Below are 18502 nucleotides of genomic sequence, written 5' to 3' on the forward strand. Positions count from 1 at the left end.
AAAATATCTTTGTCTAAAAATACTTCATTTTGAATCATTGGTGGATTCAAGTTTGTGACTTAACAATTATTAACGGATATTACAAAATCATTTAACGACATTAAATGTTAACCATGTGTATATAAATAGATATATACAAATTTTATTCAAAATCTTACAAATATATTGGTGTGGTCTAGTGGTAACAAGTAGTTTATTTAATATTACTGCGTTAATACGATCAAGACTCTCTCTTTCTCAAACCTCTTTCTTTTTTTTCCACTTTTACCTAAATTCTTCTCGACTTCCGCAACTAACCTACTCCACGACCACAAAAATGACATATACATCGTCGTCGTCATCTTTGTCTCAATCTCTCATGTGTTAATTGTATTTAAATTCAAATTTATAGAAAGTGAAGAAAATGATGTATTTAAATTTGTATGATGACATTCATTAAAGAAAATTGGACATGTGCAAGTTGAATAACATACGTGTTACACCAAGCAATATATTTGTAAAAGTTTTTATAAATATTGTATATATTTATTTTTACATGGAAAGTTAAAATTTAACGTAGTTTACTAATTTCTAAAAACTCTCGTTAACGGCTGTTAAGGTAAGGATTTGAATCTAATAACAATTCAAAAACAAAGTATTTTTAGAAAAAATATTTAAATGGAGTATTTTTTTTCCTACAAAAAAATTGAGGCATTGAAAGTCCAAAAATAAACAGATCAAGTATTTCTCGACTATTTTACTGTTATAATTTAAACGTTGTTTACAGATACCGTAACGTCTGTTAATGACCGTTAAATCATAGGTTTGAATCAACCAATAATTTTAAAATAAGGTATTTTTGACCGAATATAATTAAGAGATAAGTTGGAAAAACATACGTTTTTCAAACTTAATTATAAAACCAGTACCGTTACTATTTATAATTTGAGACTCCCTCCGGGACCACCGCAGCGTCTAATACACGAGCCGTGAATACATAAAAAGTGGGACATGTTTGATGTTGTGGAAATTACGTATAAGGGTTTCCTTTGTTTTTATCAGAAAAAGAAATCCTCTGTCCGAGTTCGAGTGTTTTGTATGGGCTCAACAGTTGGTAAATGGGCCTTAATTGTACATTCTTATTACATTAGAATCAAATTAAATGTTGAAGTCAAATCGTCATCGTCGCCGACAAATTCAATGGCGGAGTGGGAGCTGAGAGAAACGTCGGCATTTATGAGAGTTTCAATTCAACGGAATTAGTTATCAGGTTGGTGAATAAAATTATATAATACTCAGATTCTCTTTAGGTTTTACTCGAAATTAGCTAAATTTTTTGGGGGGAATTCTAGCTCGTGTGTTTGAGGATTATTTCATTTTAGGTTAAAAGGAAGAAGATGATTGTCAGTTTCAGTTGTGTTTCATTATTTTTTGAGGACTTTCAACTCAGGGGATCTACCATGGAAGGTGGAATTCAGATTAGTAAATTTTGGTGCTTAATTGCTCATAATGTTTCAATTTTTACTGCCTAGAGACTGATGATAATTGAATTTCATTTTCAGCGGATGATATTGTTGTTGTACAAGCCGGTAGATGGATTTTGTATAGCACGGGAGGGCGATGAGGGTGATGGGGTTAAACACTTTAAGGGATTTGGACCTAAAGGTGCGACAACTATTCGGAATGGAGAATACATCAGTATTTGTCGAGCTTAGCTACATATTTGAGGACAAACTAACTCTGTTAGCTTGTGTTCAGCCGGGTCCGATGATGATTGGGTCTGATTGGCAGTTTAGATGCTTCAAATCTTTAAGTATTGGCGATAAATCTGTGAATCTGTTTGTGTGTTTTAGAGAAGGAGATTCAGTTATAGTCGGCCCCACTTCTGAATCTGGAAAATCTGGCACAAGCATTGCTAAGTGTTTAGAAGCTGGAGAATCATCATCTGCATGTTTTGTACCAACTAGAGTTAAACTCGTTGCGGCATTGGAAGGAGGATACTTCGCTGGTCTGTTATCTTCTTTTCAAGATAGTACTATTGTCTATCATCCCAGCTCTCAGTTTGCTATTGTTCAGAGTACAGATGTTTATGTCACATCCACTAAATATGACATAAGCGATGAACTACTGTTAGAAGCACTAGAAGCAGCATAAAAGTCAACTAATGGAGTTTTTGTCGCCGCTTCTGATGTTAAATACATCTCTACCGGTAGAAGTTCTCGCTTCAGCTGATGATAAAAAGTCTTTAGAAAACTCTGATGATTCTTTCTCTCTCACTACAGGGAGTGAATCAGAAGATGATGAGTTTGACGACGATAACTACACTATTGCTACGTTTCAAGCTGGGAAAGAAATCGTTGTATATGAAGACAGCGGGGATGATGATTTTGTTGAGCCCCCTAAAAAGAAAGTCATGTTAAAAGAAAGTAATGTTGGGTCTATGACAGACTTTTTGGAGACATTTCAAAAAGGTATAAGCATTGATCAAGTGTATGGGTACGACGACATAGAGCCAATGTTCGGAGATGATCGATGATATGGATGCAAAAGCAGCTCATGTTGACTTGAGCAAAGAGGATGATAATATGTTTGTCAGAAGGACCTTTGCAACGAGGGAAGATTTCAGGATTGCCTTGTCCATTTATGCTATAAACCGTTCCGCTTCAAATTCACTAGGTACAAGAAACATTACTTGGTTGATGAATGTTATGATAAAAAAATTGTTGTGATTGGAGAGTCAGAGCACATCAAGTTGGGGACAGTGAAGAATATGAGGTGAGGATGGCAAAGTTGGAACATATGTGTAAGGTGGAGACTAGGAGCCGCTTCTCAAAACATGCAACTTCTAAGGTTGTAGCTTCACTCCTAAGGGCTAAGTATGTGAAGGCGTTTTGTGGTCCAAGAGCAAGAGACTTACCTGATTCTATGTTGAGTGAGCACCATGTGCGAATAACGTATTAGAAAGTTGGGAAAGCTAAAGAACTGGCTGTCGAGACAGCTCATGGAGCGTATGAGAGCTCTTTCTCCTTGTTGCATGTATATTTGCATGTCTTACAACTTGCTAATCCTGGCACAATTTATCATTTGGAAACAGAGTTGGATGATAAGGGTGATGAACGTTTCAAGTATGTTTTCCTATCATTGGGGGCTAGTTTCAAAGGGTTAAAATATCTTAGGAGAGTTGTTGTAGTAGATGGTACACACCTTTTTGGTAAGTTTCTTGGTTGTCTCCTTACCGCTAGTTGCCAGGATGCTAACTTCCAGATTTTTCCAATAGTTTTTGCTGTAGTGGACAGCGAGACAGATGAATCATGGACATGGTTCATGAATAAGCTTTTTGAAATAATCAAAGATGGCCCTGAATTGACCTTTGTATATGATCGAAATCAACCAATATTAAGTCTGTGAGTCTTGTGTTCCCTCAAGCACACCATAGAGCTTCTTTGGTCCACATAAGAAGGAATGATAAAGGAAGGTATGGAAAGAAGAGTGGTCTTCCAGCTTTAGTTTGGCAAGCAGGTAACACATTTCGGCTCAAAGATTTTAATAATGTGTGTGAAACGATCAGTATGGGCTGTTGGAATTTTATAGAAGAAATGGGTCTTGCGAATTGGAGTAGGGTTCATTTTACAGGGGAGAGATATAATTTGATGTCTAGTAACATTGCTGAGTCTTTAAATAATGCTTTATTACCAGCTAGGGGAAGTCCAGTTGTGGCATTGCTTGAATTTATAATGAAAATGCTTGCTAGGTGATATGTCTATAATTTGCATGATTTAGGCATTCATTCTTCACCACTTTGTCATTGTTTCATCCACGTTTCATCTCATTACGCAACTTTCATAGCCGCAGTGTTTCTCCTGCGACTTTGTATTCACTTTCAAGTATTTTATATTCAGTTTTCGTTTAAGTCTTTCATCATTTCTGTTATCATATTTTCAATCGTTGTTTTGCTATTGTCTTTGATTATGTCTAAGTAGTGAACCGTATTTCTGAGGATGGGATAGATTAGTTGTGGTTTACTTGGTCGTTTTAGGTGGTTGAGTTTAGAATACTAGAATCCCTTTTGGATTAGTTGCGCTTATTGCTTGTTTCACTGGCTAATGTGGAATATGAGTCTAGACGTCCAGCGCTCAGAATGCGTTTAATGGGCGTTGGATCCTATTAATTCCACAGATATCTGCCTCTACCCCCAAGGGATTAGCTGTAGAGAGGGTATTGGCTTTAACAAGTTGATTCGATAATGCCTGTTTAGTTAGAGATCGCTAATGGAAATTAGGTCAGTGTCTAGCTTTGCTTGAGGATTTCTATCACGGGAGTGAATTAATCTGTTGTTGAACTTGTTGTCTAAGGATAGCTTCTGTGAAGTTTTGTCAACCGCCTGAATAGATTAAGGAGACCACACTATTCGATTACCCCATCCTTAGGAATCGTTTATCCATTTGACTGCCTGTTATCATTTCTGCTTTGTTATTCACCTGCCTGTTATTGCAATTTCTGCTTTTAGTTTCATTTCATTTCTGTTTTTGCATACTAGGAATGTTAGAACTAACCAACTCTCTACTTGGCTTGACTTAGAGCTTTCTAATCATATCTCATTTGTTTGTATCACACTGGATTGGATTGACAACCTAAAATACTACAACGACAGGATAGTGTTTTAGGATTAATTGAGTAAAAATCCTACTATCAATTTGGCACCGTTGCCAGTTTGGTGTTTGTTTGCTATATTTGAGATCATTAGAAACGTTAAGATCAAGTTCGCTTTTGTTACACAAATTACTAACATTGTGCCTTTTTTGTCGTTGTGTTTTAGGTACCTTGCAACCCGCTTTACAGACGCATCAACAAACTCCTCCAAGTGCAGCAGAAGCATGTTGACTTTGCCTCTGAAGAAGTATTCCAAATCCAAGAGGGGGTGAATGATCAGTGCGCTGTGATAAGTGTGTATTTTGCATGTTTTGAGCATCCATTTGTCATCACTTTAGCATCATATCATCACTGTTTTATACCATTTCTCATCATTTGTCATCACTTTGCATGTTTAGGATATGTTTGCATGCATGTTGCATACTTGTGTTGATTTCATGTGATTTAGAGCTGTTGACGAGCTAACTGGAAGAAGCGGACCTGATCATATCAAACCACTCGACCACCAGGTCGAGTAGAAGCTTCAAGACCTCAACAGACCACTCGACCCCCTGGTCGAGTAGGGGACTTCACAACTTCAACTCACCACTCGACCCTCTGGTCGAGTATATTCACCTCCACCACCTGACCGTCACTCGATCACATCACTCGACCTCGAGGTCAAGTGTCTTCACCTCCACTACCTGATCATCACTCGATCGCACCACTGCACCTTGAAGTCGAGTATCACCATCACAACCACTTGACTACATACTCGATGGCGAGCTTCAGAGTCTTCTCCATTCCGCACTCAACCAGACACTCGAACACAAGGAAGAAAAGAAGACTCCAGCTAATCACTCGACCTCTCACTCGACCACCTGGGTCAAGTACAGTTCTTAATCCGTCCTAATACTGCGTCGTTTTGAGTATTAGGGTTTCAGAATATTTTGCTATAAGTAGCATGTACTTTACATTTTCGAGAACAAGTTTTTATCGAGTTTTATTCCGCAAACACTGTGTTCTAGACCTTTTGTAATCCGGATTTCTCTTTATCTATTCAGTATTGAGCATTCGGTATTTGTTCTTGATTTCGTTTACTGTTGTTCATCCTGTTATCGTTTTGCTATCACACTGTTGTTATCATGTTTTCATCTTGTTCAACGTTTATGTTCTCTGCAATGATGTCTGAGTAGTGAATAGGTTTCTGAGGATGGGTTAGAGTAGTGTAGAATTCTCAGTATGCTAGGTGGTTGAGTATTGATTGATAGATCCCTTATGGATTAGTTGTTCTCAATGCCTATTGCTTTCTGATCAACTGGAATTTGAACCCTGACATTTCCGCGCCCAAAAGGTGTTCGATGAAATGTCTGAACCATTAATTCCAGAGATTCGTGGCCCTGTACCAAGGTATTGGTTGAAGGGAGCGTTTTGGCTTTAACTTGTTGATTCGTAATGCCTGTTAGGTTAGCTCTCGTCAATGGTGATTGAGTCTGGGACTAGGTTAACTTGAGGGTCTCTGTTGCGGTGGCACTTAGATTTGGTTAATGAACTTGTTGTTATTTATTGAGCATGTCAATCACCTATAAACTGAGGAAACGAAACTACTCAATTACCCCATCCTCGGGAATTCTTTATCTGATTGAATTTATTGTTTACTCTACTGTCGTTTACTACATCTTGTCATCTGTTGCTTAGTTTCTGCAATTCTTTACTGTTACTCGACCTAATACTCGACCACCCAGTTGTCTGGCAACAGACTTTGCAGTCGAGTATCCCTGTTTCATTTTCTGTCTGTTACTCGACCTGTCACTCGACCACACCCAGTGCTCTGCAACGAGCTGTGTTGGTCGAGTGTTTTATTGTTTCTGCTTGAATTTCTGTTTTCTGCATGTTCTCTTCGAACTGCTAGAACACACCAAAACCTGTTATTGTTTGGCTTGACTTAGTGACTTCTGATCACATCTTGATTGTTAGCATCACACCTATTTGGATTGAACGATATGATAGTTCTTTAGGATGAATTGATCTTAAAAACCTATTATCAATTTGGTGCCGTTGCCAATTGAGTGTTTGTTTGTTACATTTGAGATTTCAGACTTGCTTATATCAAGTTCTTTCTCAATTTTCAATTCGGTTGCTAACTGTGTGTTTTTCTTGTTGTCTTCTTGATCCAGGTACACCTCTGTTGTATGCAAACTCGATCAACAGGTAATCAGAACCTCCTTTTCAACGACAACATCGACCGCATAGCTGGCAAACTCAGAGAAAGGAGAAACACAGTCAACCTTGTTCCCCAACAACCACTCGAAATGGCTGACGAACAGAATCAACAAAATGGCCCTTCCAACATTGGTGCTGGAGATGCACCACGTGATCACTGTGGATGTCGGATTCACACACTCAAGTATTTATTTATTTAGTGGGTAGGATTATTCTTGAGGACAAATATAATAGAAAATAGATAGATGATTATAGAGAAAACTATGAGTATTGTAAAAGAATGTGTATAGCTAATTTGCACCAAGAAAATGCGTGTATCTTTACATGGTCTTTGACTCACAATATATACCCAAAGAATACATTTAATTCTTATTTAATCACAATCATTCTATCTTAAATGCATCCGTTTCTAATCTTCGAATAAATTATTTGAACCTTTGAATTTGAATCCACTCCGGACCTTCTTGACTTCACCTTTCGGCCCATTCGGCCTCCTCAATTCGGGTAGTCTTGACTTTGATGCTACACTCACTTCGCAGGTCAGCACCTCATCCCTACTCTCACCTCGAAGACGCTTGTGGGCCTTCTCTCTTATGGGCTTCCTTTACCCACGTAGCAATGTTTTGCCGGATCCGAGCCCATGGTGCGGGATCCGACACCAACAATTAGCCCCCCAAGTCTTTCGAAGTATTACTCCAGTTTGGAAGGCTTTAATGCTATAAGGGCAAAGATTGCGCCAAATGATTCTTTTGATTTCCCGCCTAAGTTGCGCAATTGAGTTAATCTCAGAATTTCCTATAATTACTCATGTGAGACTTGTCGCAATTATGACCGTATATTGTTTATTTACTATTAAAGCGGAGAAACTCTTCCACTTCCTCCACGACTCCCAAGGCGGTTCCGTCATCATCACTGGTTCGCGTATAGGTAAATTCACTTTACTCTTTCCTTGTCATTTTATTTTTTACGCTTCTCTCTGAAAGCAAAGTTCTTCTCTCTCTACAAACCTTCAATCTTCTTATTCTCTACACGATGAATTCCGAAATTGAAAGACCTGAATCCCCCTCTTTTGACAACGCCGGCTCTAGTAACGACCTCTGCACCCGGCCAAATGACATCGCCGGTCCCCACTATCAATCCACATGCACCTTCTAATCTCTTAATCGATTGGGAGAGCTCTGTCAGATTCTGGTCGAAGTAATGAAGGATTTTCAGATGCCGGAGCCTACCGAATCACCGGAGGAACACCGTCCCGGGTTCTTCTGCGTGTACGAGATTTACTTCAAAGGGTGTGGCTTGACTTTTCCTCTCCCCGAAGCCCTCGTTCGTTACTTGTTGGCCCTTGAAATCGCCTTACCCCAGCTAACTCCCAACCTCCTCCGGACTATTCTGGGAATTATTACTATTGCGGCTGAAGCCGGATACGCCATCGGGGTTCTAAAACTGAACGAACTTCTCAGTGTGAGGAGTTTTCGAACAAAGTCGGATACTTCTCGGCTTATCCGAACGCCAATAGAAATCTCATCTCGCACCTTCCGAACAAAGAAGAGAATTGGCATCACCCGTGGTTCTTAGTTTAAAAGAGCCTTGCCTCGATCGGAAACCTCCTGGACTTGCTCCCCTCGAAGTGGACCACTAAGCCCGGTAGTTATTAGGTCATTCATATGAAATTCATTTTATTTCTTGTCTTATCTGACCAACTTCTATTTTTCACTTCGCAACTTTCATCGCACCTACCCTTCCTACTGCTGAATTCGGCGAATTCTTCAAGATTATCATCGAAGGAAAAACCCTTTGGAACTCCTTCACTCTCGACCGGTTCATAGAAGCCAACCACAAGCTTAGGATGAGCCCCCCTGGACATCTCCTCCAGCTGCCACTGCCCCCTTCTTTATCCAAAGGGACTTCTGCTCGGGCCATCACAGCTCGACGCAAGACAATGTCCAAGTCGATTGTGGAGGCTTGCGAAGTGAACAAATCATTCTTCCAATCCACAGTCGACAAAAAGGAATATAGCAGAACCTTGCTAGTCAACGATGGCAGTGCCGAATGGGCAAGATCTGCCGGTGCTTACAGACCCACTCCTCACCGTAAAGGTCACAGCGGCCGGTCATCCCACAAGGAGCGATCACCTCGCTGTGACTCACCTTGGCCCACTTCCCAAACTGGACTCTGCAGCGAGCCAATTGCTGACCTGATTCGGAAGAAGAGAGACAGACCAACCCGCAGAAGCTCCTCCCCCAAAAGAGACAAGACGAGGGCCCGGACTGACCGCTCTCCTCGGCCGTCGCTGCCACCCCGATCTATGGGCCCTCCTCCTCCAGTCACCGTATCTCCTTCGTCTGGATCAGGAGGTGAAAAGGCAGAGCGGAGACAGATCCGAGATGCTGGAACTAAAGCTGTTTTGGTTCCTCAGACCAAGTCGCTCACGGGTTAGAAATTTCCTCCCATTTTTATTATTACATTTTTTACCATTTCGACTTATTGACTTAGAGTTCCTTGACCGGTCCGACCTTCTTTAACAGCGATGGAAACGGAGGGAAACGTCTTTCAATGTTTCAAAACCGGAAAAGACACCATCCTGCCAGCCTTCGATAGGTGGCGTCCTGCAATTTGTGAACGATTCCTACTCCATGCCCATCACTCATCTCGAGTTAGTTCCTTTTTCCCACAATAGATCTTTTAATCTTTGCTCCTTTACTCTGTCGCTAACCCCTTCTCGTTGTTATCTGATTCAGGCGAACAGCGAACTCAACGACATGATTGAGTACTACGAAAAGCTACTACTTGACAGGGAAAAAATGTTATGGCGTGAAAAGATAAGTCTTCGTCCCTTGAGTCCAATCTCCGCTCTTCAAATGACACCAGGCTGAAATTGGAGGATCAATTGGCCAACCTGTCCACCGAACTCATGAAGTCCAACGGCGAGCTGCAGGAACAGTACCAAAGGTACGATAAAATCCAAGAAGAACTCTCAACTTCTCGGGACAGACTTTCGGAATCCTAATCCAGTGCCTACGAATTGTCCAACCAGATGTCCGAATTGCAGCTTAAGTACAAAGCGGTGGCCAACTATCAGGACGCTAAGTTGGCGAGGTCGGCATCAAAGGCCGGGAAAGGGGTGAAAGGTCGCGGGATGGAGTTGATCCAAGGGGCAATCGTCTTCATCCAAACCGAAAAGGCTAGAATGGAGCTGGAATCGGACATCAAGGAGTACGAGGGCAATCTCCTCCTTTTGGACCAAACTCATGAAGATGACTTTTCTGAAGAACGAGAGTGGGACGAGTTGAAAGCCGTTCTGGAAGAGAAGCGAAATCGTTTACCTGCCCTTCCTTCCTCGTCGTTCAACCCTCAACAGTTCGAGGAGTTCTTCACTGAATTGCCTCCTTTGAGCGAATCTGGTTTAGACTGGGCTGGTAAATTCTGACTCTTCTCTTTTTTTTTCAAAAAAAAACGATCCACAGCGAATTACTCTTGTGTTAGTCCGAGATGATTGCCTTAGGTGTTAGCGATTCCGTTGAACCCGAAGTGCCTATCGCGCCGACGCCAATTCTGGAGGCGGTAATCACTCCGCCTGAAATTTCTCCATCCACAAACTCGGAGACAGTGGTCATCGAGGACGATGATGGCTCAGACTCCGTGGTTCCTAGCGAGCAGCCTGCTACTGGCGAGCCGGATGAGACTGAAACAACTGCCGCAGATCCCGAGTCAGTTCAAATCGAACCCGAGATGCCCGAGAACTCGTAGTGGCTGTGTCCACTTAATGGGGATTGTCTCTTAAACTCGAAATTTATTATTGTTTTTTTAATTACTTTACTTGCCTAAGTAGGCTTTAAACAAATACTTTGCCTGAGGAGGCTTTTAAACCTTTCCTTTAAAACTATGATCCCAAGAGGGTTTTCTTTGTGTTAATTTTGAGTATGGATTTGCAAAGTCCATCTTTTTAAATAGCGTTTTTGTTTAACCATGTGGTAAAGTTACGGGATTTGTAGGTTGATCAGACCTATCCCTAAAAATGTGGACTCGAATCCGCGAACTCCGCAACTCGGGTTTAGTCAGTTCGATTTATTTCGCGGGCTCTGAGCCTTTACTATTTACTCTGCATTTAATGGCCCACTTATCTTAAATTCAACAGTTGCCTTTTTGTCCTTGGAAATCTGGAAAAGTGTCACGCTTCTAAGGCAATAATTGACTTTTCCTCGATTCCCAAAAATGGATAAACTCATTCGGACACGCCACAATTATTAACTTTGTGGTTTCGAGTAAAACCCTAAATCACTATAAATAAGAGCATAAACTTTCTCAACTCTCGAAAAACATGATCGCAGAAATTTACTTGGACAACACCTATAAAATGGAACGCGAAAGAGCCTGCACCGTCTGCCCCCTCGACCCCGGGAGTCCCTTGTTTCTGTCCGGCGATGGCTTCGAGCCCACCGGTGTCCTCTTTCCAAACGCTTTTTTCCACTTCCCTTCGAAAGATAAAAAGGAGGCGTACGACTTTATGGACAAGGTAAATCCTCTCTCGTTCTCTTTTTCGGAACAAGTTTAACTCGTTTTTAACCAGTTCATATTCTAGGTCGTCGACAAGCATCGCCGCTTGTACGATGAAAGGCAGCGTTTGGGCCTCAAGAGGCAAACGCTGGAGGCCCGAATTGCCCGTATCGAGAGGAAGATAAGGGCTATGGAGAGCGACCCTTTTCAATGGGAGTGGAGGAACTTCGACTGCGTGGCGAAGATCCCGCACATGCTCCGGATGTACCTTCGTGCTCGAGGCCAAGTCTCCGGTCCTGTAAACGCTCCGGTTCAAGTGATCCCGTCTGACAGTGAGGACAGTGACGACGAGGAGGAGGACAGTAACCCCTGGAAGCGCGTGAAGAATGAACCCGACGTGGACGTCAAAAACGAGGCGTCCACTTCGAACCCCGAACCGGCGATGCAGGAGCCTGTTCCTGAGCCCCTTCCCTAAATGTTTTCTGAGACTCAAAACCTTTTATTTTCGCATGGACTTACCTACTCGGCTTCGGCCCAGTTTATTTAAGGAAACTTTCCAACTTTCCTTGATTCAGAAAATATTCGTTTTGGAGATATTCTTTAAATGCAGAGCGAACAAGGCGACGTGAATGCTTCCGCGAATCACTCCGGCTCTAAATGGAATCAAATCTTTGAAAGCTAAGAAAACTTCTTATAAATTTCCTCTCTAGGTCCTCCTTCATTCCTCACTAACAATACCGTGTTTTTCTTTCGCAGTTATGGCCTTCAACCTCCGATGCTCGGAATCCATGCCAGACTTTTCGAGGATCGGGATGATCGACGAGGACATTCCAAATGTACCAGACAGAGGACGCCCCCCACTTCGCAGCTTCAGATCCCAGATCCGAGCTCCGTGTGCACTAATTAAGGACCTTTCGAGCAGAGATTAGGACATCGCGATGTCCTTCATCAAAGCTCTCGCGGCTCAACACAAAAAACGCTCAACGGAAAAGAAGAAACTTCGAAAGAAGATCAACCAAATGCTGCGGAGAGTCACTGTGATATCAAGGGAGTTACACACCCTCAACTCTCACCCCGGAGATTGGATCGAACTTGGAATCGCAGAATTTGCTCGCATCCCGGATTGTATGATGCTCATTCTTGACATCGCCAGTCAAGGGGTCGAGGTGTTCTGCAAGACGAGGAGGATTTCCTAGTTCGAAGTGTGTCTAAGATTTTGGCACCTTTCCATCGTTTTTCTTTTTAAATAAATCTATCTTTGCTTCCTGCTTTGTTCGTTCGCATAGTCGAACTCCTTGTTTTCATTCTTTCGTATAATCAAAGTCTTTTTTAACATGAATAAAACAAATTCGATTAATAGCTGAACTCGTTTCCGAGCTGCCTACGTACCCATTTCGAGATCAAGCCTCACAGTAGTTCATATACAAAAAATGCGTGTCTTTTTCCCTTTTCGTTTTAAACATAAAATTTCTTCAAGTTCATAATATTCCAAGGACGTTGGACTGGTCTGTCCTCTAAATCTTTCAATCTGTAAACACCATTTCGGACCACCTCGGTAACAATATAAGGACCTTCCCAATTAATGCCAAGTTTGTCTGCTCCTTCTTCTTTCTTGTTATCGAACACACGTTTCAAAACATAATCGCCCACAAAGAAAGGTCTGCTTTTGACTTTCGAATTGTAATACCGAGCTTCTGCATGTTGATAATTCTGAATTCGGATTAAGGCTTGATCTCACCTCTCGTTGGGTATCCAGCGAATCGTCGAGCATTGCAGAATTCTCTTTTTCATTCAAAGGAGCTTCCGTTCGACGAAGTCCTGGCACATTGAGCTCGGCTGGTACAACTGCCTCCATCCCGTAAACCAATGAAAACGGGATTTCACCGGTCGAGCGCCTAGGAGTTGTGCGATATGCGCATAAGACTGGCTGAAGTTCATCATACCATGCCCCCTTTAAATGACTTAAAACATTTCTTAAGATTGCTTAGAATTGTCTTATTTGCAGCTTCGGCCTGACCGTTCCCTTGTGGATACCGCGGAGTGTAATAACTAACCTTAATCCCCCAGTCCGAGCAAAATGCTTCAAACTCGTGCAAAATAAATTGCGGTCCATTGTCAGTAACTATTTCGTATGGAACGCCATGCCTGCATATGATGTTCTTTCAAATGAAAGTCTTTACTGCCGAATCTTTAATATTCACATACGCTTCAGCTTCAATCCACTTCGAAAAATAATCAGTTAGAACCAGTAGATATTGTACACCTCGGGTTGACCTATGTAATGCTCCAATGATATCCATTGACCATCTCATGAAAGGGTACGGGGCGGAGATCGAAGAGAATAACTCCGAAGGTTGGTGAATGAGTGGTGCATGGAGTTGGCAACGTTTGCATCGTTGAGCATACTTAACGCAGTCCGTGATCATAGTAGGCCAGTAGTATCCCATTCTCTTGATCTTGAAAGCCATAGCCCTTCCCGAGAAATGACTTCCACACAAGCCTTCATGTACTTCGCTCATAACAATCTCGACTTCGGGCCCAAAAATGCAAAGTAAGTAGGAATCACTTACACCTCGCCTATATAAAGAATTCTTTGATGGACAAAATTTCGCGCTAACGATTCTCATTTTTCTAGCTTGCCATTTGTTCTTTGGGAGCTCGCCTGTAGCGATGTAATGCTTTATTGGCTCCCTCCAATCAGCCCCCCCAATCTTTAGCCGGAATTCAGTCAATTTCGTGAAACACTCGAGCTTCTGGTTCAGGATGTTCATTTGGTGCTAATATATCCTCGTCAACCCACGGTTCGGTTTCAGCTTCGATTGTAGCGCCAGGGGTGATTTCTTCTATTAGTTCGAGCCCAATATCTTCCTGCACAGTAGGCTTAGGTATAGTTGTTTCTTTTGACTTTCGCCTTTTGACAGGTGGTAATTCGACAACAAGTTATTCTTGAGGACAAATATACTATAAAATAGATAGATAATTATAGAGAAAACTATGAGTATTGTAAAAGAATATGTATAGCTAATTTGCACCAAGAAAATGCGTGTGTCTTTACATGGGCTTTGACTCACAATATATACCCAAAGAATACATTTAATTCTTATTTAATCATAATCATTCTATCTTAAACGCATCCGTTTCTAATCTTCGAATTAATTATTTGAACGTTTGAATTTGAATCCACTCCGGACCTTCTTGACTTCACCTTTCGGCCCATTCAGCCTCCTCAATCCGGGTAGTCTTGACTTCGATGCTACACTCACTTCGCAGGTCAGCACCTCATCCCTACTCTCACCTCGAAGACGCTTGTGGGCCTTCTCTCTTATGGGCTTCCTTTACCCACGTAGCAATCTTTGGCCGGATCCGAGCCCATGGTGCGGGATCCGACACCAACAATCACCGTCAGCGGAAAGGAATTGCACCTCCTACTATCCAGAACAACAACTTTGAGATTAAAAGTGGTCTCATCTCGATGATTCAGGGGAACAAATTCGATGGTCTGCCAATGGAGAATCCACTCGACCACCTTGATGAATTTGATAGGCTCAGCAACCTAACAAAAATCAATGGTGTCAGTGAAGACGGATTCAAGCTTCGTTTGTTTCCATTCTCCTTGGGCGACAAAGCACACATCTGGGAGAAGAATCTGCCCCATGACTCAATCACCACCTGGGATGATTGCAAGAAGGCTTTTCTATCAAAATTCTTCTCCAACGCCAGAAATGAGTTCTCTGTCTTTTTATAGAAGGCTGGTGAAAGCTTCTGTGAAGCATGGGAGCGTTTCAAGGGTTACACCAACCAATGCCCTCATCATGGCTTTACTAAAGCCTCTCTGCTCATCACTCTTTACAGACGAGTTCTACCACGCATCAGAATGCTTCTGGATACCGCCAGCAATGGGAATTTCCAGAACAAGGATGTTGAAGAAGGGTGGGAATTGGTTGAGAACCTTGCTCAGTCAGATGGTAATTACAACGAGGACTGCGATAGGACCGTCAGAAGCACAGCTGACTCTGATGACAAACACATGAAGGATATAAAAACGCTGAATGACAAGCTGGACAGAATTCTTCTTAGCCAGCAGAAGCATGTGCACTTCCTTGTTGATGACGACCAGTATCAGGTCCAAGATGGAGAGGGTAACCAGTTGGAGGAAGTCAGCTACTTCAATAACAACAAGGGTGGCTACAAAGGATACAACAACTTCAAAACCAACAACCCCAACCTCTCCTACCGCAGCACCAACGTTGCTAATCCTCAGGATCAGGTGTATCCTCCACAGCAACAACAAGGTCAGAACAAACCTTTTGTTCCCTACAACCAAGGTTTCGTTCCCAAACAGCAATTTCAGGGGAACTACCAGCAACAACCACCACCTGGGTTTGCACCTCCGCAAAACCAAGGTCCTGCTGCTCCTGATGCTGAAATGAAACAGATGGTACAACAACTGCTACAAGGACAAGCATCTAGCTCCATGGAAATTGCTAAGAAATTATCTGAATTGCACCATAAGCTGGACTGCAGCTACTAAGACCTGAATGCCAAAGTGGAGGCATTGAATACCAAAGTCAGATACTTAGAAGGCCAATCAGCATCTACCTCTGCACCTAAAGTTACAGGACTTCCTGGGATGTCAATACAGAATCCAAAGGAGTATGCAACTGCTCACGCCATCACCATCTGCCATGATCGAGAGCTGCCAACTCGACCTATCCCTGATTTAATCACTAGGACAGTGATGTTCAAGAAGGGGAGGGTTCTACTCATATTGAAGTCTCTGTTGTTGAATTCAACCATTCTGCTGGTTCTCGCCATCTCATTCAATCCACTCGGAAGAGAAGGCCGCCATAATCGAGAGAATGGTGAAACGATTCAAACCTACTCCATTACCCTCACGTGCTCTTCCGTGGACATTCAGAAAATCATGGATGGAGAGATACAAGTCTGTTGCGGCGAAGCAGCAGGACGAGATTGAAGCAGTGATGCCACTGATGGAAGTTATCAACCTGATTCCTGATCCGGACAAAGATATAAGAAATTTGATACTGGAAAGGATCAAAATGTATCACGATTCAGATGATGAAAGTGATGTCACTCCATCTCGAGCTGCTGATAAGAGGATTATTCAAGAAAAGTTAGAAGATCCTGGATCTTTCACTCTACCATGTTCCATTGGGGAATTAGCTTTCAGCGATTGCCTGTGCGATCTCGGAGCCTCTGTCAGCTTAATGCCACTCTCTGTGGCAAGAAGGTTAGAGTTTATTCGGTATAAACCTTGTGACCTGAGTTTGATCCTTGCGGGTAGGTCTTCCAGAAAACCCTTCGGCATGCTGAAAGATCTACCAGTCATAATTAATGGAGTAGAAGTGCATACAGACTTTGTGGTGCTGGATATGGAAGTAGAGCATAAGGATCCCTTAATCCTGGGAAGACCCTTCTTAGCTTCAGTGGGAGCAGTGATAGATGTCAGGGAAGGGAAAATAAGTCTCAACCTTGGAAAGCACATCAAGTTGCAGTTTGACATCAACAAAACTCCACAAGGGTCAACAGAAGATGGAAAAACCTCTGGAAATGATAGAGTGATCTCAGGAGAAGGATATGAGACTGAAAGAGTGAAAGAACTTAAAAAGAGGTCTGATAAGCAAGATGAAACTATAGAGAAGCTAGCCCACACTGTTGAGGAACTTAGGAGTAAGCTGAATCAGATGCAGAAGGAAGCTCAACCTAAAGGCGGGATTAACACTATCCCGAGAAAAAAGTTCACTTCAAGATGGTCTGAAGAAACAGATTACCCTCCAGAAGAGAAAGAAGCTTATTTTGAAGAGAGGAGAATTGAGTATTCTGCTACAGACCTCTCCAGGGAGGACGCTGAGTATGATGATATTAGAGAGGACTATGCAGACCCTCTCTATCATTCATTTTCTTCTTAATAAGTGTGAGGAGTCAAGCTAGAGACTTTAAACAAGCTCACTTGGGAGGAAGTCCCATGATTATCCTTGTAAATAATCTTTACTTTCTTGTTATTTTTGATATGTTTTAGTTGTGTTTGTGGTTCTCACGAGTAGAGGAATAACGTGAAGCTAGAGTAAAAATTCAAAAATTTTACTCTACAGATGGCTTAGAGATCGAGTACATTGGACGAGTATGAGTAATGTTTAAAACCCAAAAAAATTTTAATCATCATTTTACTCGACCAACAGAAGCTACAGAGACTTACAGAGCGTTTATCAAGTCTATAGAAGATTGCGGGATTTCCTGGGGTTTTTACAGTAAACAAAGAGTACACAATAAGGACAAGAAGACATTGTGGGACCCACCGCTGACGCCCATGTCCTCCATGCAACAGACCAAAGGACAAGAAATCTCTCCTCATCTCTTCTCCTCAACTCGACGTCAACCCCATCACTCGACCCCCATCCCTCTTCACTCGACCTCATCACCTCGTCATCTCCTCCACTTCCATTAAACTCCACCTCCATCTCTCATCCAAAATCAACCAAACTCTCATCTCTTTTCTCTCAATCACTCGACCTCACCATCTCTCTTCCTCACGCACTTGAATCCTCAACGCCCACTCGATCTCTTCACCGCCGAACGCTTATCACCATCAAGCTCATCATCTCTCCATTCGCGACATCACTACACCTCCGCCTCTCAACCTTACAGTCACTCGACCTCGCCGTTTCACTCGATTCACTGCATCTCTCTCATCATCGCTCACTCGCATTCTCACCAAGTACTCGATTTCAAATCATCATCAACTTCACCGCTTTGCTCCATTCACTCGACCACCGTTACTCACTCGACTTCACGGCAAGAGCACCTCCGCCTCTCCACCAGCACAATCACTCGAATCACCGCTCCTCCAATTTCACTCGACCTCTCATTGGCTCTCGCTCATCACCGTTTGACCAAGGAATCATAACCTCTACACATACTCGATTACAAAGCAACTAGCGATCATCTCCGAAAGTCACTCGACCTCTTTTAAACCGCTTCACCATCTCTCGCCTCTCAAGGTCACTCGATCGCGAAGCGCACTCCATTCACACAACCAAGGAGTCACTCGACCGCAAGTTCACCAAACCGAAGAAAAAAAAAAAAAAATTGGTACACTCGACCGGTTTACTCTGTTGGTTTGGGTTTTGGTTTTGTTGGGACTAACGTATTAACGTTT

The 18502-nt window shown here is 42.3% G+C and overlaps 3 protein-coding genes and 4 pseudogenes across 7 annotated transcripts; 5 read left to right on the forward strand and 2 right to left on the reverse strand.

Moving 5' to 3' along the window:
• Positions 1-1599: 1599 nt before the first annotated feature.
• Positions 1600-3762, forward strand: AT3G43146 (annotated as a pseudogene; the record flags this gene model as incomplete). Its single annotated transcript has 1 exon — positions 1600-3762.
• Positions 3763-5019: 1257 nt separating this feature from the next.
• Positions 5020-5631, forward strand: AT3G43147 (annotated as a pseudogene; the record flags this gene model as incomplete). The annotated part of the gene is made up of 1 exon: positions 5020-5631.
• A 1818-nt stretch (positions 5632-7449) lies between these two features.
• AT3G43148 (myosin heavy chain-like protein) lies at positions 7450-10578 on the forward strand (the record flags this gene model as incomplete). Its single annotated transcript, NM_001161188.1, has 9 exons — positions 7450-7474; positions 7690-7758; positions 8006-8398; positions 8616-9263; positions 9357-9484; positions 9570-9598; positions 9700-9780; positions 9844-10247; positions 10334-10578. The coding sequence occupies 9 exons, from the start codon at positions 7450-7452 to the stop codon at positions 10576-10578; spliced, it is 2022 nt and encodes a 673-aa protein (NP_001154660.1).
• A 571-nt stretch (positions 10579-11149) lies between these two features.
• On the forward strand, positions 11150-11887 carry AT3G43150 (uncharacterized protein; the record flags this gene model as incomplete). The annotated part of the gene is made up of 2 exons (NM_114183.2): positions 11150-11344; positions 11411-11887. The coding sequence occupies 2 exons, from the start codon at positions 11150-11152 to the stop codon at positions 11798-11800; spliced, it is 585 nt and encodes a 194-aa protein (NP_189901.1). The 3' UTR covers positions 11801-11887.
• Positions 11888-12783: 896 nt separating this feature from the next.
• On the reverse strand, positions 12784-14096 carry AT3G43151 (annotated as a pseudogene; the record flags this gene model as incomplete). The annotated part of the gene is made up of 1 exon: positions 12784-14096.
• Positions 14097-14696: 600 nt separating this feature from the next.
• On the forward strand, positions 14697-17246 carry AT3G43152 (annotated as a pseudogene; the record flags this gene model as incomplete). Its single annotated transcript has 1 exon — positions 14697-17246.
• Positions 17247-17558: 312 nt separating this feature from the next.
• On the reverse strand, positions 17559-18371 carry AT3G43153 (cAMP-dependent protein kinase inhibitor-like protein; the record flags this gene model as incomplete). The annotated part of the gene is made up of 5 exons (NM_148817.1): positions 17559-17798; positions 17882-17922; positions 17971-18041; positions 18128-18221; positions 18308-18371. The coding sequence occupies 5 exons, from the start codon at positions 18369-18371 to the stop codon at positions 17559-17561; spliced, it is 510 nt and encodes a 169-aa protein (NP_683659.1).
• Positions 18372-18502: the final 131 nt, after the last annotated feature.

This window comes from Arabidopsis thaliana, chromosome 3, assembly GCF_000001735.4.
Source record: "Arabidopsis thaliana chromosome 3, partial sequence".
NCBI classification, from domain to species: domain Eukaryota; kingdom Viridiplantae; phylum Streptophyta; class Magnoliopsida; order Brassicales; family Brassicaceae; genus Arabidopsis; species Arabidopsis thaliana.